Source organism: Mustela putorius, unplaced genomic scaffold, assembly GCF_011764305.1.
Source record: "Mustela putorius furo isolate JIRA1106 unplaced genomic scaffold, ASM1176430v1.1 tig00003863_pilon_pilon_pilon, whole genome shotgun sequence".
Classification (NCBI taxonomy): Eukaryota; Metazoa; Chordata; class Mammalia; order Carnivora; family Mustelidae; genus Mustela; species Mustela putorius.
Genome location: NW_025422015.1, coordinates 18,632,697 through 18,659,419, shown reverse-complemented (window position 1 = coordinate 18,659,419; position 26,723 = coordinate 18,632,697). Strand labels below are relative to the sequence as shown.

At 35.1% G+C, this 26,723-nt stretch overlaps 1 protein-coding gene across 7 annotated transcripts in view; it reads right to left on the bottom strand.

The window, feature by feature from the left end:
- Positions 1 to 26,723, bottom strand: part of AHI1 (Abelson helper integration site 1) — a 209,126-nt gene that overhangs the window by 123,430 nt on the left and 58,973 nt on the right. For all 7 annotated transcript variants that reach the window (XR_006602343.1, XM_013063988.2, XM_045066330.1 and 4 more), the window contains 3 exons: positions 24,683 to 24,813; positions 22,852 to 22,992; positions 8,385 to 8,581 (listed from right to left, as the gene is read on the bottom strand). Coding sequence is in view for 6 of the 7 variants with exons in the window: in XM_013063988.2 (XP_012919442.1) it covers positions 8,385 to 8,581; positions 22,852 to 22,992; positions 24,683 to 24,813 (469 nt within the window). In the remaining variant the exon portion in view is untranslated. The remainder of the gene's footprint in view (positions 1 to 8,384; positions 8,582 to 22,851; positions 22,993 to 24,682; positions 24,814 to 26,723) is intronic.

Here is a 26,723-nt window from a genome sequence, read left to right as displayed (position 1 = left end):
AATGAGGCAAGAATAGCCTTTTCAACAAATAGTGCTGAGACAACTAGACAGCCACATGCAATGGGATAAAATTAGACCTCTACATCGCATTATACATAGAAAAACATGAACTCAAAATAATCACAGACCTAAATGTTAAACATATTAAAATTTTTAAAAAAGGAAGTAAATCTTTGGAATGCAGAGACCGGGACAATGGTTTCTTAGATATGGCGCCACAATCAAAGTGACAAAAGAAAAAAAACAGATAAACTGAATTTCATAAAAATTAAAATCTTTCTGTTTTAAAGGCCACCATCTAGAAAGTGGAAAGACAACTCACAAAGTGGAATAAAACATTTGCAAATCATCTATCTGATAAGAGACTTATATGCAGAACATACAAAGAACTCTAAAACATAAACATTAAAAAGACAAAAAAAATTTAAAGAATGCACAAAGGATTTGAACAGATATTTCTCCAAGTAAGATACAAAGATGACAGGTCAAAAATGTTCCGTGCCATTCGTCATTAGGGAAACACAAATCAAAAAGCACAATGAGGTATCACTTCTTACCCACCAGGATAGCTATTTCCTAAAAAAGACAGAAAATAACAAGTGTTGGCACAAATGGGGAGAAACTGGAACACTTATACATTCCTGGTGGGAATATAAAATGGTGTAACTGCTTTGGGTAAGTTTATTAGTTTTAGAAAACGTTAAATGCAGAGTTATCATATGCCCTGGCAATTCTGCTCCTTGATATATATCCCAGGAAATGAAAACATATGCTTACAGAAAAATGTGCACACACATGATCATAGTAGCATTGTCTGTAATAGGCCACTTTAGGGGCTATTACAATAGGGGCTATTACAACCCAAATGTCTATAAGCTGATGAACTGGTAAACAAAATGTAATACATTTATATAATGGAATCATATATGGCAATTAAAAGTAGCATTTATAACATGTGACAAATGGAGGAATTATGAAAATCTCATCCTAAGTGAAAGAAGCCAGTTATAAATGACCACATATTATTTGCTTCCATGTATATAAAATGTCCACAATAGGCAAACCCATAGAGACAAAAAGTGTTTTAGTGGTTACCAGGAGTTTGTGAGTGTATGTGTATGTGTGTATGTGTATAAACATACAGGAATAAGGACTGCTAAGAGAAACAGTATTTCTTTTTGGAGGCAATAAAAGTTTCAAAATCAAATAGTAGTGATACTTGCACACCTTGTTATCAGGGTAAAAACCAGTAAATTGCACACTTTAAAAAGGTAAATATTTTGGTATGTGAATTATCTCTCAATAAAATGTATAAAAAATAACTAAAGTAACTCATAAGGTTAATCTTTCCAAATACTTCCAAATATGTCACTGTAATTTCAATGAGCATTTATTCTACTTTTGATTAGTACTTAGAATACAAAGATGAATAGAACAAGATCCTTCATCCACAGAGAGGTTCCAGATTAGCAGGTAAGAGTTTCTATAAACCTTTGCCAAATACATGCAGAACACTTTACTATCTGGACATTCAGAGAGTTTTATAAAAGAATCGTGGTTATTTATTTGTTAAAGAGAAAAACCTCTGAATTGCTAGTCAGAAACTCAGTTATTTTTTGGACTTTGGTTTTATATACTATGTATATTTAAGAAGATTCAGCAATCTTAGAGTTATAATCATCATACTAATCATTGCTATCAGGAACAAGTTTCCTGAACATCTGCAGCCCAAGTCAGAATATAGCTTGTTCTCTTCCCCTCCCCCGCCATCTTCCTTCCCCTTGTCTATATTCCATTATCCTGTTTGTGATGATTAGGTAAAAAAGTGATGGGTCCTCACTGATACTGGACAGCTCAGTGACGGGGTGAGCCCAGTATTTTCTGCCATGTTTCCTCCATAAGATGCCCCATGTGAAAAGAAATAATAGCCTACTACTTACTTCTGTATTCCAAGTGCCTGCCACATGGGAGTAGATGTCTACTAAATTAAAAAATACTTCCACTGCACTGTTATTACATAAAGCAGTCTCTGAATATACAAACACCAGTCTAATTCTGTTCTGAAGGTCTCATCCTTTCACCTCGTGACAGATATAATTACATTTCATAAATAAATGAATGTCTAATTATTCAACTGAATTTGGGGAGTAGACAGAAGAGGAGGGAAGGACAAACGTGCCATTCCAACTCTTTTAAATTAACATTTATTTTCTTGAGAACTGAGTTAAAGGTTGGATATAAAATAAACTTGCTTATAAAAGAAAGCTGCTGTGTTAAAAGCATCTTGGATACAATTTCGTTGAAATTATTTAATAATCAGAGGCTTTTTATATGCTACTATTTTTAGATTAACTTTGGGGTCTTGAGGAAACATTTAATATCAATAAGCCTCAGCTTTCTCCTTTCTAAAGTTGGAATAACAATAATATCTAATTTGTGTCTCAGGATTGCTACATAGCTAAACGGGAAAAGAAGTGTGAAACATTGGCATAAATAATCAAGAGCATTACCAGCACAGTCTGTCATTGCTATTCATGTGCAGCTTACATGTATTTCAAGGCTTACACAATTTACTCAGCATGTGTCCACTGGAACTGTACTGATGTCTCTTACCTATTAAGTATCATATATAATTTTTTTTCCAGAGGATCAAATGACTCTGTTCCTTTACTAAAAGTATATCCCTATCACTTAATACTCTTAAATCTTCAAAAATAGGAAGGTACTTGCTAAATTCTCATATTCCTATATGTAATTCCTTGATAAACTCAAGTTCAAATAAGGAAAATACACATCTGATTAACTTTTGTATAAGTCCTATTTAAAAGTATGAATGGTACATTTCAATTCTTTGATACATCACAGTCAAAGCTATGGTTTTCAAATTTTCTTCTTCTTCTTTTTTTAAAGATTTTATTTATTTATTTGAGAAAGAGAGAGAATGAGAGAGAGTGAGCATGAGAGGGGGAAGGTGAGAGGAAGAGAAAGAGACCCCTTACTGAGCAGGGAACCCTATGTGGGACTCGATCCCAGGACTCCAGGATCATGACCTGACCCGAAGGCATTCACTCAACCAACTGAGCGACCCAGGCGTCCAAATTATCTTTCTTCTAATAAAAATTATTTACCTTTATAGCACAGGCTTGTATCACCTCCCAAAAGAAAAACAATACACTAAGCAGGGAAATATTCATAATTTCTCTTTAATACAATTATCAACTCTTCTCAATATATCCTGATATTAATCTTTTAATAACCAAAATCAACATTTGGGAGAGTTTCTTCCTTACCCTATACCTGTCACTCTGTATTGTGAATTAAAGAGACTCAATGAGTTCTTGGTAAATCTAACCTGCCACAACAAAAGGCACTGAGAAAAAGACCCTGGAGGGCCTACATATATCTGTCTCAAGAAAGACATATGGCTTCAATAAATTTCATGACAAGCAATAATAATGAACTGGTAAACACTAAAATTCTACCAGAGCACTAACAATTTCAAAGACACACCCAGATTTTATTGCCACTTATAATTGTCTCCATAAATAACAATGCCCACAAATATAATTCCCACCATTAATAATTTATTTCAGAGGAAATCTATGAATAAACCTTACTGAGTGGCAAAGTATATGATCCATATTGAAAGAGCTACAGGAAGGAACTGCCAAGAATTTATGGGAGAAGGCCAAGAGAAGATCAATTCTGAAAAAGAAACTAGTAAAAGTCAACATATAATGAATGACTTAAAAATTTGCTGCTAAGGAGACACAAAAAATAAGTCCAAAAGGGTTGGCTGGCATGTATCATCAGCATACAAGAACTAGAGAAAAGAAAAATGGTAATGATGAATGTGGAGTTTAGGAAAAAAGAAAATGGAAAGAGGAACATCAATTTTTTATCCAAAAATTTCTAAGGGAGAGACATTCTGTCTAATGGATATTAGTAATTTGATCCCTAAAAGGAGAAGGTGAAACTGACTGGTCATGAGGTCTGACTGCGTGGACTGAATCTCAGCTCCAGTGCCTGCCATCTCTGTAACATGGGCAATACAGGAGGGGCTCTGGAAACTTCAGCTTCAAGTTCCATAAAATGGGGGTAATACTAGTACCCACATTATACGATGGTTTTGAGGATTAAATATGATGAACATGTAAAGCAATTAGCCCAGGAATTATTACGTCAGCTATTACCCATAATTATACAGATGTTGGTTAGCACCAAACAAGCATTATTAGGTGAAATCTCCTATAGGGCAAAGAAAATTAACTTTTTTTTTCAAAGCTACCATAAAAGGTCTTTAAACCCATCTAATCCCTATTCCTATGATTCTGCTTAATAATCAACTCTGTAACCATTAACCTGGGTTTCAGATTAATTTTAAAAAGGGAGAGTAGTGTTGAGTGGGCAGGCAACTGGAAAGATACACCTTTCACTATAAGATTTTTTTTAGGTTTATAAATAAATGTTTTAAGACTGATTACTCCTAGTAGGTAACCCAGATTCTGAGCAAGTCTGGATGCACTGACAGGAACAAATTTTAAAACCTTAGAATGAATTTTGTCAATGCTCTCAAGATATTGTCTACCTAGGAGATCCTATCTGGGCTGCAGGATGCCTTCCAGGGACTGCTATTGCAGCAACACAGTCAAACCTGTTCTCTCTCTCTGTGTGTGTGTGTGCGTGTGCGTGTGTGTGTGTTATGTAAGCCACCATACAGTACATCATTAATTTTTGATGTAGTGTTGCGTGATTCATTGTTTGCATATAACACCCAGTGCTTCATGTAATCCGTGCCCTCCTTAATACCCATCATCAGTCTTACCCATCCTCACACCCACCCTCCCTTCTAAAACTTTCCATTTGTTTCCCAGAGTCCATAGTCTCTCATGGTTCATCTCCCCCTCCAATTTCTCCCCCTTCATTTTCCCCTTCTCTTGTCCTCCATGCTATTCCTTATGTTCCACAAATAAGTGAAACCACATGATAATTGACTTTCTCTGCTTGACTTATTTAACTTAGCATAATCTCCTCCAGTCCCATCCATGTTGATGCAAAAGTTGGGTATTCATCCTTTCTGATGATTGAGTAATACTCCATTGTATATATGGACCACATCTTTATCCTTTCGTCTGTTGAAGGACATGTGGCTCTTTTCACATTTTGGCTATCGTGGACATTGCTGCTATGAAGTTTGGGGTGCAAATGGCCCTTTCTTTTCACTACATCTGTATCTTTGGGGTAAATGCCATCTGTATCTTTGGGGTAAATTCCCAGTAGTGCAATTGCCAGATCATAGGGTAACTCCATTTTTAATTTTTTGAGGAACCAATTCATGGAAACCAAAGAGAACAAAGACGCATCGACCCAAAGCCTATGGGATATGGCGGAGGCAGGGGAAGGGGGAAATACACAGCCACCCAAGCCTTACTCAGAAAAACAGAAAAATCCTGAATATGCAAACTATCTTTACACCTTAAAGATCTGGAGAATCAATAACAAATTAAGTCTAACCCACACATGAGAAGGGAAAATTAAGATTAGATCAGAGATCAATGAATTAGAAACCAGAACTATAGTAGAACACATTAATGAAATTAGAAGCGGGTTCTCTGAAAGAATTAATAATATTGTTAAGCCAGACTTACCCAAAAGAGAAGAGAAAGGACCCAAATTAATAAAATGATGAATGAAAGGGGGGAGATCATGACTAACACCAAGAAAATAGAAACAACCATCAGAAATTATTATCAACAGCTATATGCCAATAACTTAAGCAACCTAGAAGAAATGGATGCATTCCTGGAAACCTATAAACTTCCAGGACTGAAATAGGAAGAAACTGACAACCTGAATAGATCAATATCTAGTAACGAGATTGAAGCACTGATCAAAAGCCTCCCAAAAAAGGCAAAGACCCCATCATAAAGGAGAATTTGAGACCAATATCCCTGATGAACACAGATGCCAAAATTCTCAACAAGATCCTAGCTAATAGAATTTAACAGTACATACAAACCTCTTATGTAGGAACAGCAAAAGGACTACATGGTAAAGCTACAGAGAACACAAAATTCTCTTTTTTGTATCCTTTACTCAGTAATGAGTAAACGCCTATTAAATGCTCATTGAACTAAATTGGTTATGCAATTCACACACACACACACACACACACACACACACACACACAGACACACACACAGCCACACCCCCATACCTTAAACTTACATTATATTTTATTTAAGAAATTCTTACTGTGGTTACAAAGAAAGAAGTATCTCTATTAATACAGAATAATACAGAAGTAATTCTATATTATAGAAATAATCTATAATATAGAAGTAATCAAGTCTTCTCTATCATACTTCTCTGTTAGACCAGTGTTATAGTCTTTAATGGATTAAGTAATAACCTGACCAAAAAAAAAAATTGGGAATCTACCAAAATAAATTACAGGAAACAAGAAAAAGGCTTTGTAACAAAAGGTAAAAATCCAGTCAACCTCAAATGTTTGCAAAATATAAAAAGAACAGGGCTGCCATGGGAATAAAGATAACTTTTGTTTTTTATTCCCATACATGTTATATACCCACTGCAGGAAGAAAAAAACCCACTGCAGATAACATTTGGAAAAAAGTTCAGTGAATTGTCTCAAGGTGGGAAAAATACAGTTTTTCAAAAAACACAGCAAACAAAGTTTTCAAATCCAAAGGCAGCCTCGATCTATCTCTCTATCCCATGCAAATGGATATACTCTGAATAATTTTTAAAAAGAAAGATGTGGTAAAAGCTAAATAAATTACTGATTCTAAGAGAAATGAATTTTTCTCTTACAATAAATTACCAGTGGGCTTCCCCTATCCCTTTGATGTCATATCTTAAAAAATGTCTTTCTGAGTTTTCCTTTGTTCAAAGCTCCTTTGCTTTCTTTTGTTCATATATCCTTTCATTTACCTGAAGATGACAGCTATGTAAGATGATGGAAAAGAAAAGCTACAAGACTGAGTTGATTCCAGGATGTTAACTTTTATAGTGTGAAGATCAACAACAGACTGTAGGAAACCTGTTCTTTTATCTGTAAGTCAGTTTCTCTTAAATCTGCAAAATCGTTTTTTCATGTAAAATTTTAGACAGAGGACACTTCTTTTCTTCCTAGTGAAGAAAGATGTTCCTCTAATTTTCAAAACTCAATTTGTCTATTTCTACTTCTTTTTAAAAACTGGAACATCATACATTATTCAGTTAAATTAAATGTTAAAACTCACAGAATTACAACACTGAAATAAACTTTTTTTTATTTTAAATTTTTTATTTTTTATAATTATATATTTTTATCCCCAACACTGAAATAAACTTACTAATTCCTAGTATATATGCTAAAATTTATACTGAGAAGAATATTTTTATTCTCTGCTATTCCAACTAAACCTGCAGTCTGATATACCTGAAATTCTAATTTTCTCAAGAGAGAAAAGGAGAGAAATACAGTGCTAACTAAAGGTGCCTCAGTGTAGCTCCTGACATGTTTGGTTTAAAACTGGTCAAGATTCCTATCAAAGGAGGAGAGAAAGGGATAATATTTATTAAGTGCCAGGCACTATGCCAAAAGGTGAGAACACAACAAGGAACAAGTCTGCACAGTCTTTGTCTTCAAGGAGCTCAAGGCTAACTCTAACTAAAAGAACTACTATGGTCAAAGAGCATAAATATTTTTAAGGATATTTAAGCTTCTCCATACATCTTACCTTTGAGAAAGACTGTGTAGTAATTTATAAATAACAGGATAAACAGCACAATATTTTTAACTAAGCATCCTCCTCATTTTCATAATCTATTTTCCAGTTTTATGGGCAACACCTGGTTTTTGAGGCACTTATTTTCTTGTAGTGAGATAACAGACCTTTTAAATATGCTTAAGGAATATCTGTATCCACTCTTTTTGGAAGTATGTACTTATTATAATTTTATCCATTTCTTTGTGGAGGTCTAATTTTCTTTATTGTTTAGTTTTGGACATTAAGGAGGCTGTTCCTAACATATTTTATATAAATATTTTCCCAGGTTGGTGTTTGTTGTGCTTGTGTGTGTTGTACATATGCATACATACACTTCCATTTTTAAACAGCAAAACAGGTCTTGGGTTGGTTTTTATAGAAGTATCAGTTCAAGAAAGCATGTAGGTTATCCTAAATTGGTCTATTTACTGCAATGAGTGATGTCAGAATAAACACCACAAAGGAATTATAAGAGCACAAGAAAGCCTATTTTTAAATAATTAACTTACTTTGTTGAATTAGTATTTATTGTCATGGCAATGTGAAACATAATCAACATTCTGTTTTAAAATTTCCAACTTCTCAACTGCATAAAATTATTATACATACTGTGACAGAATCAAGTCTCTGTTTCACTTGCTGCATCCTCATTGAAGAACGTTCAGTGTGGACACAGTCATCAATCTGAAAAGAGCCTTGGTGAGGCAGTTTAGGAAAGGTGCGTAAAGCATCTTGACTTTGGTATATTCCATGTAATGGAAATGTTCCATTGTAGCATTTGAACATTTCAGCCTCTTGCTGGGCAACTGGAAAAAGTAAATTTGTAATTAGTTCAAGTCAATACAACAAAAGCACAATGAAATAAGCCATGAAATTACAGCATTAAATAAATGATCAGAAACTACATAATACATTTTAAAAACTGGATAATAAGAAAACAACATCACTGACAAAATGGGAAGTTTTAAAAATACTATAAAAACACAAAAAAGGAAAAAATAATGTCACAGATGATTTATGTCAGGCGGTATTATCACTGAGCCTTGAAGGCCATGGCAATCTCGGTCTGGTAAGCAATAAGCTGGGATGGGAGCCTAATTTATTTATATGTATACAGAAAGTATCTAATATAAAAACTCAAAGGCATACAGAGTAGAACTAAAGGAAAGGCAAGAATAATAAACTAATTATTTACAAACCCATTTCCCTAAAACAACTGTTTTCATATTTCTATACCCCTCTTAATCTTTATGCATATGTACATTTTATACAAAATACCATAATGTGAATAAAATGTCAAGTTTTTTAATTTAAATACAGACATCTTTCATATCTTTACTACTCTGCAATTACCATTTTTAAGTCCTTTACAACATCTCATCTAATGAAGCAGTTATTTATGCATTCTTCTATTACTGAATGTTTATAATGTTTTTTGTCTTCTCTCATTACAGACCATGTATGTAGGAGTACTTTCATAGTTTAAATTATTTCTTAAAGTAATTCTTTCTTTGGATTTAATTATCCAGGATGGAATAGATAGTCAACAGGGTGAATGTTTTTGATGATGATGACGATGACAAGGACAACAGCATATATATTGCACTTTATGGTTTTTAGAAGGCTTTCACATATATTATCTCATTTGATCATTTAAAATAAAGGAATTTCAAAATTTGTAAGCATCTGTTTGAATATAAAAAGGAGAAAAAAATATACTGTGATTATTTAAGAAGTATTTTAATTATATAGTTTTAAATAGAAGGCCTTTCTATACATAACATGAAACGTAACTGATATAATCAAGATTTGTAATAGGGAAACAAGAGACCAGACTTCAGGGATTCTGGGTACTACTGAAGTTACTACAGAAATATGAATGTTTTTGGAAATCAGATCCGTACTTTTATCAGATTATTTGTCAAAGGACTGCATGAGTCAGAAAATGTTAAGAACTGTTAACATAAAAGATGGACCGATTTTGCTACATAAACATTTACATTAAACATTAAAATAAAAAAACTATCATAATAAAAATTAAAAAGCAAATGACAAGTAATACAGTTCTTCTAACTCTGGCCAAAGTAAGAGTAAAAAGGACCAGATGTGCCCTCCTGCTTGACACTACCAAAAATGAGAGAGAATGTATAAAAGGAAGAGTTAAAACCATCTTTCTTTACAGATAGGATCATCTATACAGAGCTAAGGTGAAGGTGAGGCAAGTGAAGTACATGAAGAAAAATATTTAAGGAGACTTGCTCAATCTCAGGTCCCGGCCCCACTTTGTGTAAGAAATCTGAATGGCATCTAAACAATGAGCCATTAGAACTAATAATCAACTTTAGGCAAGGTTCCAGGATACAAGAGCAGTAAGCAGAAATAACTCTATTTCTATATTCAAGTAATAAAAAGAAATTGGAAATTTAAAAGATATATCATTTACAATGCTATAAAAATATTTCATACTTCAGGAAATACTGATGAAGGTGAGGGTGCCTGGGTGGCTCAGTCAGTTAAGCATCTGCCTTTGGCTCAGGTCATGATCCCAGGGTCCTGGTATCGAGTCTTTCTCAGGCTCCCTGCTCATTAGGGAGCCTGCTTCTCTCTCTGCCCCTCCGCCTCCACTTGTTTTCTCCTCTCTCTCTCAAAAATAAAAATACTTTTAAAAAAAGGTGTGAAAGACATGCATACTGAAAACTACAAAACTGCTGAGAGAAACTGAAGAAGAACCTAAAATAAAGAAATATATTATGTTCATGGTTGGACTAATCAGTGTTGTTGAAATATCAATTCTCCTCCAATGACCTGTACATTCAGTGTTATTCCACTCGAAATTCCAGTAGGTCACTTTTGGAGAAATTGTCAAATTCTAAAATCCACACAGAAATACGAAGAACCCAGAAGAGTTAAGACAACTTTGAAAAAAGAACAAAGGGGACTGGTACAACTTGACTTCAAGTCTTATGATTAAGCTGCAGTAATCAAGACACTTCATTTTTGGCATAAAGATAAACGAATAGAACAAGAGAACAGAGAAGAGCCTAGCATGTATGGACAGGTGTAAAGGGAATTCCATGTAAAAAAGATAGTCCTTTCAATAAATAGTGCTAGAACAATTAGATATTCATATGTGAGCAAATCAACTTTGATACACACTTTATACCATGTACAAAAATAATTCAAAATGAATCTACATGTAAAACATAAAATCACAAGACACTTTCATAGAACACAACGGAGAATATTTTGTGAGCTTGGATTAGGCAAAGGTTTGTAGATACAAAACCAAAAACCCATATAAGAAAAAAATCGATAATTTTGTACTTCATCAAAATTTCAAACATTTGTTCTTGAAAACTGTCAAGAAAGCAATTAGAAGGCAAGACAAAGACTGGGGGAAATGTTTGCAAATTATGTATCTAACTGAGCACCACTTATATAGAGAAAATCTAACTGTTAATTAAAAGTCAATAGTCAGAAAACGAAGAAGCCAATTAAAAAACGGGCAAAAGATTTAAACAGACACTTCACTGAAGAAGATAAATGGATAGCAAATATGTACATGAAAAGATGGCTCAACATCATTAGTCACAAAAGATAAACAAATTAAAACCATGTGAAATAGCCCTGCCCACTTATGAGAGGGGCTAAAATGGAAAAAACGGACCACTTCATATTTAGCAAGTCTAGGGGTGCCTGGGTGGCTCAGTGGGTTAAAGCCTCTGCCTTCAGCCCAGGTCATGATCCCAGGGCCTGGGGATCCAGCCCCACATGGGGCTCTCTGCTTAGCAGGGAGCCTGCTTCCTCCTCTCTTTCTGCCTGCTTCTCTGCCTACTTATGATCTCCTTCTGTCAAATAAATAAATAAAATCTTTTGAAAAAAATTTTAGCAAGTATACGGATATACTGAAACATTCACACACTGCTGGTAGGAAGGTTAAATGGCCTAGCCACTTTTAAGAAGTCTGGCAGCTTCTTAAGAAGCTAAATGATCATCTTCAATGGGATACAGCCCTTCTACTCTTAGGAATTTCCTCGGAGAAATGAAAGCACGTGCTTATACCAAGACCTATAGATGCATATACTTAGTGCTTATTTCTAATAGTTAAAAGCTGGGTAAACCCCAACACCCATCAACAGGTAGGCAGAAAAACAAACTGTGATCTATCAAAAAATGAAACAGTACACAGAAATAAAAAAGGATGAACTATTGATAAAATCTAAAATATAGATGTCTCAAAGTAATTATGAGTGATAGAAGCCAGACAAAAAAAGAGTACATGGTATAAATGGTCTCACTTATATACAATTCTAGAGAATGGAGATTAATTCATAGTGATTGCCTGGGGGAAAGAGGAGGTAAGGAGAAATTTCAAAGGAGCACAAGTAACTTAGAGATGATGGATATGTTATCTTCATTGAGATAATGGTTTCACAAGTGTTTAAATATGTCTACACTTACCCAAATGTACATTTTAAACAGAGTTTATTGCATATCATTGTACCTTAATAAAGTTGCTCACACTAAAAAAAGCAAATGACAAGCTAGTGATAAAAGGAGTTAGTATTCTTTTTTTAAAAAAAGATTTTATTTATCTGAGAGAGAAAGAACACATGCATGCACATGCACAAATGGGAGGAGGGACAGAGGGAGAGGGACAAGCATTCCGGGCTGAATGGGGAGTCTGATGTGGCTCCATCCCAGGACCTGGAGATCATGACCTGAGCCAAAATTAGATGCTTAATCAACTGAGCCACCCAGGTACGCTGGGGATTAATATTCTTAACAAGCAGAGTTCCCACAAAATGAATTAAGAATAAATAATCTGACAAAAATGGGCAGAGGACCACTAGAGAAAATTCACAAAAGAATAATTATGCGGCCGGGCGCCTGGGTGGCTCAGTGGGTTAAGCCGCTGCCTTCGGTTCAGGTCATGATCTCAGGGTCCTGGGATCAAGTCCCGCATCGGGCTCTCTGCTCAGCAGGGAGCCTACTTCCTCCTCTCTCTCTCTCTGCCTGCCTCTCTGCCTGCTTGTGATCTCTCTCTGTCAAATAAATAAATAAAATCTTTAAAAAAAAAAAAAGAATAATTATGCGGCCAATAAAAAAATGTATTCAACCTCACGAATAAGAAGGAATAAAGGGGGAAAAAAGGGAAAATTAGAAAGTGATGGGTTCTTTTTAGTTTTTTTTTTTTTTTTTTGCCTTTTTAACTGATTCATTGAACTTCAAAATACTTTTTTCTAAGAAATAAACTGCCTAAGAGTAGCCAGGTGTGTATTGAAGTACTGCTTAGAATACTGAAAAAATATGTAACAGCAGAATTGTACAATATTCATTTAAATAAATTATGGTATATTCATTTAATAAAGGGAATTCAGACACTAAAATTATATACAGAAGTATAACTGCCATGATGAAATATTGCTAAAATATTATTAATTGGAGGCAAATAGTTTATAAAGCAATGAATATACAAAAAGGATCACTTTTTTTTAGTCACAACCTTGGTTGCACCACCCATGAATCTGAGATAGCACTTATTAAAAATTTTGGGTCCTTGATCACTGTATTCATGTCCGACTTCATTTACACACTCTAACTAAAGCACAGCTCTGTAATAATGGGCACTCCCTCCCTGCAGACCTGATGAAGTAAGTGCCGGGCACCATTACTAAGGGAGAAGACCTGCTTACAATCCACCCTTTCAGAGACAGATGTTCGTTCCTCAATACCAATTACTGTTCTCAGATGGAAGTGTAGCTGCTTTATACTTAGATTTTCATGGGTCTGACTACTGTTTTTCAGTACATATTTTGGACTTCCTTTCACAGCACTCTCGACAATTTACTCCTAAATATTCAAAGATTGTTTAAAGAACAAGAGAAACTGAAGCTGTGAAAGAAAAGTGCTCTATGAATTGGATATCGGAGAGCTTACCAGTAGTAGATGAGCCAGGGATGAATGAATCAACAGACAAAAATTATGTTATATGATCTTTGCCTTATTTTTCAAAACCGTCCTTTTAACATTTTATTGTTTTTTGTTGTTATGAATGGAAATTAAAGCTGGATTTAACTATTTAATGGCATTTACTGACTCCATGTTTTTCTTTACTTGCTAGTCACCTACTGCCAACCACAATTTCATATTAAGCTCTGAGTGGGTACGTGGAGAAGCACATAAACGTGGATATAAGCAACAATTATACAGGAGAACGGGATTTTGATATTTATCATATTCATTTTGCAAAACTGTATTTTCTATGCTAAATATGCATTTTTTTAAAAAAAGGAGTTTTTTTTAAACTGGTAAAAAATAACAAAAAGCATTGTCTAAATATTTATTTTTTGCGATATTATGATGCCTTTCAGAAAGAATTAAAGTGGCCTACATGGATGCAGATAACAAAAATAAATGTCAAACAATTATGAATACTTGTTTCTGTTGATTAAGGGGGATTTTCTATACAAAAGCCAACTAACTGGATTTCAAGGTTTCACACTAACACCCTACTTTAACTTAACTCCTAATGCTGTGAAGGCAGCCATAAAATAAAAATCTGCAGAAATACTGATAAAGACCTAGTTTTTCAGATACTAGAAACAGAAGCTACTTACAAGTTCTTACGTTCTTCCTCTCCCTCACCCTCCACAATATATACATCTATCTATATAACACTATACAGATTATTTCACTGTAAAATAGGTCATAACTGATGCTTTCTGAAATTCCCTCAAACTCAATGCTTCTAACCTTTCAAAGCTTTCTAAAACATTTTTACATAGGCCACGACTGGAGTATGATGTTGCAATTAAAGAACTGTATTTCTTCACTTAGTCATTTTCTCTTCTTTAGCTAATTTAACTTCGTACAATTAAAGTTCTAACCTAACCTGCTAAAATTCAAAATTTTATTTTATTTATTTATTTTTAAGAGTTTACTTATTTATTTGAGATGAGAGAGGGGGGGGGGTAACAAGAAAGAGCAGGAGCTGGGAGGAGAGGGAGAAACAGGCTCCCTGCATAGCAGGGAGCCAGACACAGGGCTCTATCCTAGGACCCTGGGATTACAACTTAAGCCTTAACTGACTGAGCCACCCAGGTGCCCCAAAACTCAAAATTTTAACACTCTCACCCCATCCATCCACCACTTTTTGAGAAGTGCACTAGAGAGGCTCTGGGAATACAAAGCCACCGGCCCCCTCTTGGGGTTTGAATCTTTCTGAGGTCAACAAGAAATTACTGCTATGTGCTTACTGGGGTAACAGTTACAGGATAACTATGTATCCACCAGGGGCTGAGAACTTACAGGTGGCAACTACATTTGCTTAAAGGAATGTTATACCTATCAAATTACTTCCAAATCTACCTACAATTGGCTAAAATTAGGGATTCTAAATTTCATACAATTAGAAAAATTCATAAAGTGTTTTCATAACTAATAATCAAATTTTGATTTATAATAAAGTCAGTGCTTTTGTGTATGTTCTGGCCTTAAAATTATAAGAAATAATGTGGTTTTCTCAGGAGATTTTTATCTTGATAGGAGGAAGAATAGAGGAAATAAGATATTTTAATCTAGGGCCCTTTGCATTGAAGTGAATAAAAGGTTTATTATTATTAAAACCTATGTTTACTTAAGTTATTGACTTTAGAGCAAAGTCTAAAAAACCCAAATATTCTTTCTCTTACACGATATAAACAGTAAGATTTTTGGTTCAACACTTAATCCTTTTGTTCAAGATCTATTGTTGGACACAGTTCTGTTAATGGGTACAGTCACTTTACTGGATACCTAATTCTTTTACTAACAAATGATTCTATTTCTCATCATAGCATTACTGTAAGTGGTAGGTCTATTGAATGAGGTTCCTAGCATTCAGCAGTTATGCAGCTTCCTCCTGCTTTCCTCTAGCATTTGCTATGTGTAGAGAATTTCTGTGGTCTGAATGTTTGTGTCCCCCTGAAATTCCCATGTTGAAGTCCTAACGCCCAGAGTGGTGGTGCTGGGAGATGGGGGAGCCTTTGGGAGGCATGAGAGGACAGCCCTTATGAATAAGAAGAGCACTAATCCCCTTATAAAAGAGGCCTCAGAGAGTTCCCTTGTTCCTTCTACCATGTAAGGTTATAGCTAATAGGTGCCATCTGTGAACCAGAAAGTGAGCTCTCACTGGACACCGAACCTGCCAAGCCTTGATCTTGGGACTTCCCAGCATTCAGAACTGTTAAGAAATAAATTTGCAAAATCTTTAAAAAAAAAAGAAAAGAAAAGAAATAAATTTGTGTTGCTTACAAGCCATGAAGTCTCTGGTATTCTGTTACAGCTGTCAGAATGGACTAAGACAAGAACGCCGAAGTGCTTAAAACTTTTTCTTTTTTAAACTGTATTTTACGGGGCCTGACTTGTTCCTACTTCAGCTAATCTTAAGAAACTGTGTTGATTGATCAGAGAATTTCTACTGAGTAACACTTCGACTCTAGTAGCCCGGGTATATTCAGGGCCTGTTAGTTATTTTGTACTTCTTGGCAAAGTCTTTTAACAAGAAAGTGTAACAGATTCATGTCTCAAAGCCAACCAAAAAGCAAGAGCATCTACCATCATTCAGCAAATCTGTTAGGTGAACACCAAAATATAATAAACTATCTCTAAATCCCTGAAGTACATGCTATTGTCCTTCTGTTGATTTCCTACTCCATTAACAATCACTCCTCACCCATAATGCTATTCGGCAGCACTGTGTGATGTGTGCACAGCTACAGAAACCAGCTAGGATTCCTCGACTGCAGCCTGGCTCAGGAGCTCTTAGTGTATCCCCGCTCCACACCATGCTTTAGTTTCATTTCTGCCTTTGATGAAACACTGAGATAAAATAGGACAGGTATTTTGATTTTACAGATTAAAAAACAGATGCAAAAATGCTGTTACTTGACCAGAGTCAAAGAGAAAGTGATGGCACTTTGTCTACCAGTGAGTTAACTTCTACTCCAGAGTTATCTCCTACTCCAGCCTTTCCCGACACACTATTTTGCACTGTACTGCTCTTTCTTCTTGGTGTGCTTTAAAAAGCACGAATGTAAGCATTAACAACAACAACAACAAAAAACCCTGGATGAGGAATTCAGGGCTTTGGTTTATGTTCAATGCCAGTTTTTGATTTGTACTGATTCCTTGAACGACACAGCCTTTGAAATAAAAATATCCATTATGTGGAGAATATTAAAATACAGACTTCAGGATACAACCAAGAAATAGGTAGCTTAAGCACGTCTTCAAATATGGCAGTTCTATCTCTTAATTCTTCTACTAGGCTAAAAATAGATACTTAAACTATGACCTATAATCAATTATGTATGTTACTGTATAATCTTATGCAAGTATGAGAATTGGTAGCAACTGAGTGTGTCTTTGAATCATTCATCATTAGTACTTTAAGAACACTATGAAATTATATAGACAACTATGCATACTAAATTAATTTCAATCAGACATTATCTTGTTCCAAAAATATTAATAAAGTTGGCTCTATTAAAACTGAATGCTACATAATAAAGATAATTCATATTTTGGATTATACTGAAAATATAATTACTTAAGGCATTATAATTAACCTCCACATTTGTAGAAGACTGAACTATTAATAATATTAAAATAACCAAAGTTTCCATTTAGTCTTAAGGGCTCCTCCTGAATATTAAAATTGAAAACAGGGGCGCCTGGGTGGCTCAGTGGGTTAAGCCGCTGCCTTCGGCTCAGGTCATGATCTCAGGGTCCTGGGATCAAGCCCCACATCAGGCTCTCTGCTCAGCCTGTTTCCCTTCCTCTCTCTGCCTGCCTCTCTGCCTACTTGTGATCTCTGTCTGTCAAATAAATAAATTAAAAAAAAAATTGAAAACAAACAATACACTTCATCATAGGAGTATCTGGCTACCCTTTTAATTAAATTACTTCATGATGGGGCGCCTGGGTGGCTCAGTGGGTTAAAGCTTCTGCCTTTGGCTCGGGTCATGATCCTAGGGTCCTGGGATCGAGCCCTGCATTGGGCTCTCTGCTTGGCGGGGAGCCTGCTTCCTCCTCTCTCTCTGCCTGCCTCTCTGCCTGCTTGTGATCTCTCTCTGTCAAATAAATAAATAAAATCTTAAAAAAAAATAAATTACTTCATGAAATAGGAAATGCAAAGACTAAGTAGTTTAGTGTTTTAAGAGTATGGGCTCTGGACTCAGTCAGCTGAGTAAACTTTATCAAATGTGTGACCTAATGTAAATTACTTCATTCTCCCTGTACCTCAGTTTCATCATCTGAAAATGAGGATAATAATAGTATCTACCTTACGGGATTTTGAAAGGACTGTATGGAAGGATGTACAAAAAATGCTCATAAGAGTAGAGGACACACAGCAAATGTTTGATAAATGTTAACTGCTACTACTACCACTATTATTATTAGCTTCCAATTTACTCATTGATCATGACTTTCATTCTATATTTTTAGAAAATATAAGGGGAAAATGCTATTCTATAGGATTCTAATTCTCACTTCAAACACTTACTGCACATCAGGAATATACCAGGTACTAGGTTAGACATTAGGAATTGCAAACACCATGGACTTTTGGTCAATGAGCAAGTTATGTAACAAAAAATTTTTTTAAAAAGATTTTATCTATTTATTTGACAGAGAGAGAGAGAGGGAGATCACAAGTAGGCAGAGAGGCAGGCAGAGAGAGGGGGAAGCAGGCTCACTGCTGAGCAGAGAGCCAGATGTGGGGCTCAATCCCAGGACCCTGAGATCATGACCTGAGCCCAAGGCAGAGGCTTAACCCACTGAGCCACCCAGGCACCCCTGTAACAAAATTTTTATAGGAACATAAAGGTATTCATTACCTTCATTATCTTCATTACCTTGAATACAGTATGTCACAGTGTGAAAAATAAAGCTATCAACAACAACAGTGTAGGTGGTCATTAATGAGTATGAATTTTTCAAATAAAATGACATCCAGGGTCAGTGGTGGAGATTGCTGTTCAGTGTAACTAAAATTCTTCCAGAGGTTTACTCAACTACTTGGGAAGCATAAAAGACTGGAAAAGAGCAGGGTAATCTGGGTCTGATTTCTGGATTTTACAGTCCTGCTCAACTTGGCACACAGTAGATGCTCAATAAAGATTTGTCTTGCCCAAGATACTATGACCAAGTAAGGGAGAGTTAACATTGATTCAGAGAAGAGACTGCCACCTAGTGGAAAATTAGGCTCATCACCTGGGATTATCAATTCTGAGAACTTCCCAAATTAGCACTCGATCCTACTATATGTATATTCATTGTGTGTCAGTATTCAGGCTAGGTACTGATAACAGAAAGATGAATAAGCCTTCATCTCTGTTGCCTTCAAAGTACAAATAATACAAAGAAATCACAGAAAGGCATAAAGCAAATGGTTTTGCAGGGAAAAAATTTTTTGCTTATTAGAAAATTAAAAGCTGACGCCCGGGCCGGGCCCGCTGGGCGGGGGCGGGGGGCGGCAAGAAAAAAAAAAAAAAAAAAAAAAAAAAAGAAAATTAAAAGCTAATATTTCAGGAAATTTGCTAAAAAGGCAGGTTAGTGTAGCAAATAAGAGCACAGTCTCCAAATCCAGACTGTATGGATTCAAGTCCTGGCTCATGTAAAATGAGGATAATTATAGGACCTATGTCTTAAGATTATTGTGAAAAATGAAGTAAATAGATATAAAGTGCTTAAAACAGTACCAGGAACAAAGTAAGTGCTTTGAAAGTATTAGTTATGATTATCACTACATGTAGAACAGGATCCTAGAGATGGAGGTAGACAAATATTAATAACAGAACATTAACTGCTAAAGTCTAGCTTCATAAATTTAATTCAGCAGAAGTCGTTTCTTCTGACTAGCACTCTGTTATTATGGGAATCCTAAAAGTACATTGTTTGTGGTACTCTGTGACTAAATTTTGTATTACTAGATGATTAACCCTTTCAGCATCAGGCAAATAAAACTGCCTTCTGAAAGTAAAAATTGTATTTCTTACCAAAAAAAGCAAAAAGTCAGTAGAATGAAAGACCCAAAAGACCACAACCTGAACACATGCTTAACAGGGAAAGACGCTTGCTGACTCTTCACAGATTTTGCTAGAACTGAAAGATAGATGATACATTTAGCTACCACTGTGGTCTCATTCGCAGCTTATTTAACTTACAAAAAAAGAAAAAAAAAAAAAGAGTTTGCTCCATTTTCCTTGAAAAATACCTATATGTATGAGCAGCTCTGATAAATACTATTTAAAAATCATGTAACTGTTCTACATCTTTCAAATTTTATGCCACTAAAAACATTTCTGTAAAGATACATGTAAACTTTATTTTCAGCCAAGAAAGTGTGGGGAAAATATTCCTGCATTAAAAATAAGTAAAATATAAGGCAAAGCTGTAACAGGTTAATGATAAATATTGTAGGCTTTAATGAAAAATCTAAATACTATTGACTTGAAGATTATGGCTTGCTTTTAATGACTAAAACACTTTAGAGTCTAAAACAACTTTTTTTTTTCTTATGACTACATACTATTCACAAGAACTGTGCTAAATCTTGGATTGCTTGGGATTATGTAACTTCTTCCTAAGCTTCCTCATTTTAAAAATAGGCAGCAAAGAGTTAGGAAAATGTGTTGAAACATTTTGAGTTTTGTTTGTAAAGGTGTGGGTACACTGAAAATTGTGTTAGAAAATCATGGCACAAAATAATTTTAATTTCATGTGTATTATTTGAACATTTTAATTTCTGAAACACTTGAAATTCTTTCCTTTTCTACAGTAATACAGTATAGATATAATGTCCTTAACTTCATGCATTTATTTTCTAATACAACTGACCCAGAAAGGTAAACATTCTAATCATAATTTTTTTAAAAAGGGCTGCCAAGAGAATGAATAAAAGAGAGGGAAAACACTTTTTCCAATTCCCTTTCATACAGAGGAACTTATCAGCATATTAAAACCTCAGTTCCCATAAAGTCAAGTATATATGGGTTAAATGAGCATGATAACAACACATTTTACCTTTTTCCTTTATTGCAGTCCTTATCAATTTACAAAGTACTTTCACAGTCTCTGCCTCACATTATCCTCACAAATGGCTCTCCGGGGTAGCACAGGTGTGGACAGTATCGGTGCCACTTAGTAGATGAGGAAATGGAGCTTCAGGAAGGCAAGAGGCGTGCACAAGCTACACAGAAACAGAACTGAACCTAAAACCTCTGCTTCCGAACTCCTAAAAATGCTTTGCTCTTTCTACTTATGTTTCTAGAAAGGACTTCTTGGTCTAAATGCCTACGGTCTAAAAACCAAACTGGCAAACCCAACTGGGCTAACCTGATGATGGATCAAAGACAGAAAATAATAGTGAAAAAAGAAAGATAAAGAGTGGAACTTCCACTTGCCTTTGTGAAAATTTCAAAAGCCTACAAAGCACATTAGGAATTGAATGGCAACTGTTGTGAAAGTTCTAAAGGTTCTGAGGAAATAACCATGCGGCCTGCTTCTGTATACCAGGCCCAGTGATGAGGATGGGGTGCTTAGGTGTGACTCTCCTTCAAGTGAAGAGTGAGAGTACACACAAAGGATAGCCTGTTTCAGCCTGTCTGAACTAGACACCAGGCCTGAATACGCATTAGAGAAATTAGCTATTTCTTCTAGGAAAAATTTTTCAAAATAAATCTTAATTTTACATATTTTTTTCCTAATATAATTTGCCTGGAAGAGCATAATAAAATCTATACAATGATCAACAACATCAGGTTTAGAACTTAGCTGTCTTAATAATTTAGCATTGACCAGAACAATTAACCAATAACCAATTAGCTGCTAACCAATATCTGTATTAATGCAATAAGTGGAATGACTCACATTTCTTTTAAATTTAAGACTCTCTGCCAAATAACCCCATGTTAATGTTACATTATATATTGGTATGTAATTGTATATTTATGCATTTAAGATATTGTATGTAAGCCTGCCTAGCTTAGCAGAAAAACTGAATGATGATACATGACATCCTAAATAAGAGACTAATGATGGCTGTTTACTTTTGAACAAGATTTAATATGTAAAGAAAATCAAACTGCAATTTTGGGAGTGACAGTACTATGAGTAAATACAGTGCAGAACAATGAAATCCTAATTTCAGGACAGAAGTTAAGGAAATGTATGAAAATAGCATAAATCCAAATAATTCTAAAAATACCATTTTATTCCTGAAAAATGTGCCCAGGTCATATCCTTATTTTTTTCTCAGAAAGACAGAATAGTGTAATTTTAGAGTAGAAAAAGACATTAAATTTCTAATTCCAGATCTTATTTTCACTGATATTTGATGTTTTACCTTCTTTTTTAAGCTAAGAAATTCTTTTTTTTTTTTTTAAAGATTTTATTTATTTATTTGACAGAGAGAGATCACAATGAGGCAGAGGGGCAGGCAGAGAGAGAGGAGGAAGCAGGGTCCCTGCTAAGCAGAGAACCCGATGTGGGGCTTGATCCCAGGACCCTGAGATCATGACCTCAGCCAAAGGCAGAGGCTTTAACCCACTGAGCCACCCAGGTGCCCCTAAGCTAAGAAATTCTTAAAACTATAGATTACAACCTTGTGCTTTAGGGAAAAACAAAAACAAGGAGTAGGAAACTAAACATTCAGCTGAGCACATTAAAGGTCCCAAATGTTGTTTACCTTTTAAATTTAGTTAACACATTCTCAAATAATTTTTAGGTGAATTGTATTTGTTTAAAGTTAGAAATAAAGTGATGATTACCTTTCTGTGATTCCAACAAAAAGACACAACCATTTATGTATACCTTTGCTGATATTTCAAATCCATAATAATAGTGCTTATGGAAAAATAAAATGTTGTAACACATAATAATATAATCTATTTAATATGTGTCTTAAAATATATTCAAGGGAGCTTTATTAATACAAAGGTTGACAGTTTTCACAAAGCTCATGATTCCTGGTTCAGACTAAAAGGAAAGGTTACTTAAAATATTCTTTTCTTATCAGCATTGAACTTACCATGGAAATCATAAATATACAGAAGAATTGGCTCATTCTGCCCAAATGCACAAAATGCAACCATATTTTCAAGTGGGTGATAAGAAATGTCTCGAATGGGTGATTTGAATGGCAGGTCAGAATACACTGCTACTTGTTCTCCTAAATAAGAAAAGACATGCAGTAATTTGTACTACCTCAAATCTCTCTCATTAGAAGATTATTCCGTAAATAACTAAAAACACAGTAAATAATAACAAAGCTCACATTATATACATGAAGACCTTGATTACTTAAAAATAATCGAGTAATTCTTATATTAATTATTTTTCATCCTATTGGACCTCCTCTAATTCTCATCCTAACTCTTCAATGAGATTTTCAAGGCACAGAAAAAAAAAAAAAAAGCTTAGCAGGAGGGAAGTACCTGACTCTGAGATCTGACGGCTGAGCAAATGCCAGCTAATAACAAAGAACTCACAGAGAACTCTGGGAGGAACTGAGGGCCTTAACCTGAAGACACTGGTTGAGGGAGGTTTGGTGGAGAATTCATTTTTCTATTTCTTTTTTTCCAGAGACTGAGGTACTACCTGCTTTAAAGATAGACATAATTATCAATGGGCTAAAAGAGGCCTATAGCAGAGGTCTGCGGAACCTATGAGAACTGGAATTCAAAAAGCAAACAACCAAGATCAATTTGTTGAAGGAGAAAAGAGATTTAACACTTCCAAACTGATGTTAGAGCATCAAAACACAGTAAGAGAAAAACCTCCAAGAGAAACAACTAGTCAAAAATGCTTAAAGGAAAGATGGAGAATGTGTGATTAAGGAGGGCATGTGCTGTGATGGGTGTTGTACATGAAGTGATGAGTCACTAAATTCTGCAGCTGAAACTAATATTTACCCTGTGTGTTAACTAACTGGAATTTAGATGAAAAACTTAAGGAAAAAAAATGAAGAAAATTAACACAGTGAACCAAATACTATTGACTAAAGATATTAAAAATGTTTATGTGGCTTTAACTTTTCTTTTGAAAAGCAAAGGTGAGGTACAAATAAACTTCCTGATATACTTACTGTATTGGAAAAGCATGAAGTACAGTAATTGAGGTAACTTTTGTTTTTCTTTTTAATGATTTTACTTTTAAGTAATCCCTATATGCAATATGAGGCTCAAACTTATGATTCCAAGGATCAAAACTGGCAAGCTCTATCAACTGAGCCAGTCAGGCACTCCAGATAAATTGCTATTAAATTTCAGACACCAAAACTTTGACAGGAATATAATTACTTCTAATAAAAAATACATTACAGATATTTAGCCATTTGTATACCCATTTACATTCCAAATTCAGGTTATAAATATTCTGAATTTTGCATTACAATCTTAAGTACTTCTCTTACAGAGCACAGGGAATATGGTCAATAATACTGTAAAATAACTTTGTATGGTGACACATAGTAACTACACTTATAACCGGGAGCATTTTGTAATGTATATAACTGTTGGATCATTATGTTTGTTGTATATCTGAAACTAACATAATATCGTATGTCAACCACAATAAAAAATACTTAAGATTGCTAATACCTTATTATAGGGAAGGAAAGAATAAACCTTGAATTATAATGCAAAATCCAAATCCATGAAGATATCGAAACAATAAAGACAGAATCTAATATAGATTTAGACTACAGCTGAGTCCCACTATCGGCTCTCCCATCTTGAAAAACATAATTGAGAACCTGAAATCAGAATTTTCTTGAAATTATTCCATAAAATGATAGTTTCCCCACTTCTTCAAAAATAAAAACAAACCTAAAAATGTTTTAAGATCAATAAAATATTTACCTGTTTCTGGGTTCCAGACATATACTATACCATCCTCACTTCCAGCAAAGAGAAAAGTCCCACATGGTGTCAAAGTACTATGAATCTTTTCCCGGTAATTTGCTGCACCTACAAATTTCCTTGCTGCTAATCTACAAACAAAAAAGATTTCACAAATGTAACCTATCTTACCCACTGAAAAGACAGGTAGTTAAAAAAACCCTTTTCTGGGGCGCCTGGGTGGCTCAGTGGGTTAAAGCCTCTGCCTTCGGCTCAGGTCATGATCCCAGGGTCCTGGGATCGAGCCCTGCATCGGGCTCTCTGCTCAGCGGGGAGCCTGCTTCCTCCTCTCTCTCTGCTTGCCTCTCTGCCTACCTGTGATCTCTGTCTGTCAAATAAATAAATAAAATCTTTAAGAAAAAAAAAAACCACCTTTTCTTTTAAATACTTCTTTTGCATTTAACAAACAATTTTTCAAGAACCTGTTACATGATAGACATTCTACGATGGATGAAGAACAAAGAAGAGAGAGTCCCAGAGCTCAGGAAGTTTATAATTTAGGAGAGAGAAGGAATCCATCAATATAAAACGGAAATTGGAAGTAGAAAGTGCCACAAGAAAACAAAATGATTTGGATAAAAGTGATTCTTTCTTTCTTTTCTAAAAAGATTTTATTTATTTGAGAGAGAGATCAAGAGCATGAGCCGGGGGTGGGGGCAGAAGGAGAGGAAGAAGCTGACTCCCCACTGAGCAGGGAGTGCCATGGTCACCCAGACCTGAGCTGAAGGCAGATGCTTAACCGACTGAGCCACCCAGGAGTCCCCAAAATGATTATTTCTAGCTATGAAGAGAGAGCCTACGTTATGGAAGTAGCATTTGAGTTGGTTACTTAAAGATGTATAAGATTTTTATATTCTTGTATTTTTCCCATGTGATAAATTTTTGAAATTACACAACAGATAGTTGGATCCTTGCAGGAATATTAGACAAAAATATTATTAAATCCTCTATTAAATATGGTATATAATCTTCTAGATTATTTTATTTGTGAATAATAGCTAACATTTTTTCTTAAGATTTTATTTATTTGAGAAAGAGCACAAGCAGGGGGAACCACAGAGGGAGAGGTAGAAGCAGGCTCCCCACTGAGCAGGGAGCCTAATGCATGGCTCAATTCCAGGACTCTGGGATCATGATCTGAGCCGAAGGCAGATGCTTAACCAACCACTTAGGTGCCCCAACAGCTAACATTATTTTAGTGCTCACTACATGCCAGGTAAGTACTATTATCTGTACTATTTACAGAGAGGGCATTACATACAGTGTCCCATTATATGTTTTTTTCATTTAACAATAAATCATGAATAACAACACTTTTTGTCAGAAAATATAGATTATGTATCCATTTTAGTAGGTATATATCACTGTCTAAACATACCCTAAGAATTCTTCTACTATGGGACAACAGTTAGGATGTTTCTAGCTTTCCCTTACCATGAACATGATTTCTATGTACAATCTTATGTATATGTATTTTTTAACTGTTTTATCATTATTTCCACATAAATTCCCAGACCTGAGGTTACTGGCTGAAAAGTTTCTGGAGTCCTTGCCATACTTTACATGTGTAAACTTATTTACTCCCCACGAAACTCTTATGAGTATGGTATATTTTTCCCCCATTTGAGTGAGGAGGAGAGGCTCAGAATGGTTCATCAGTTGGTCAGGGATGGAAAAGGTGTTATTTGACACTAAGCAGCTTGCCTCTAGAGCCCAAGCAGAAGTCTAAGCTGAATACTATACACTAGTTGAAAAGGGAATAACCAAATTCTTTACGCCTGGCCTTTTAAAACCTGGCACTAATCTCTATTTCTAAAAACATTCTTTCTCAGCACTATCTAGAAATTAATGTTCCTGCAGACTTACTCACCCTGACTGGATCACAACTTCTATTATTCTACCTCTGAATTTTATTCCAGGTTTTTCATGTTTTCCGTCCCCCCGACCAACTTCTACCTTCTCTAAATTCTATCCATCCTTTATATTGAGTTCAAAGGCCAGC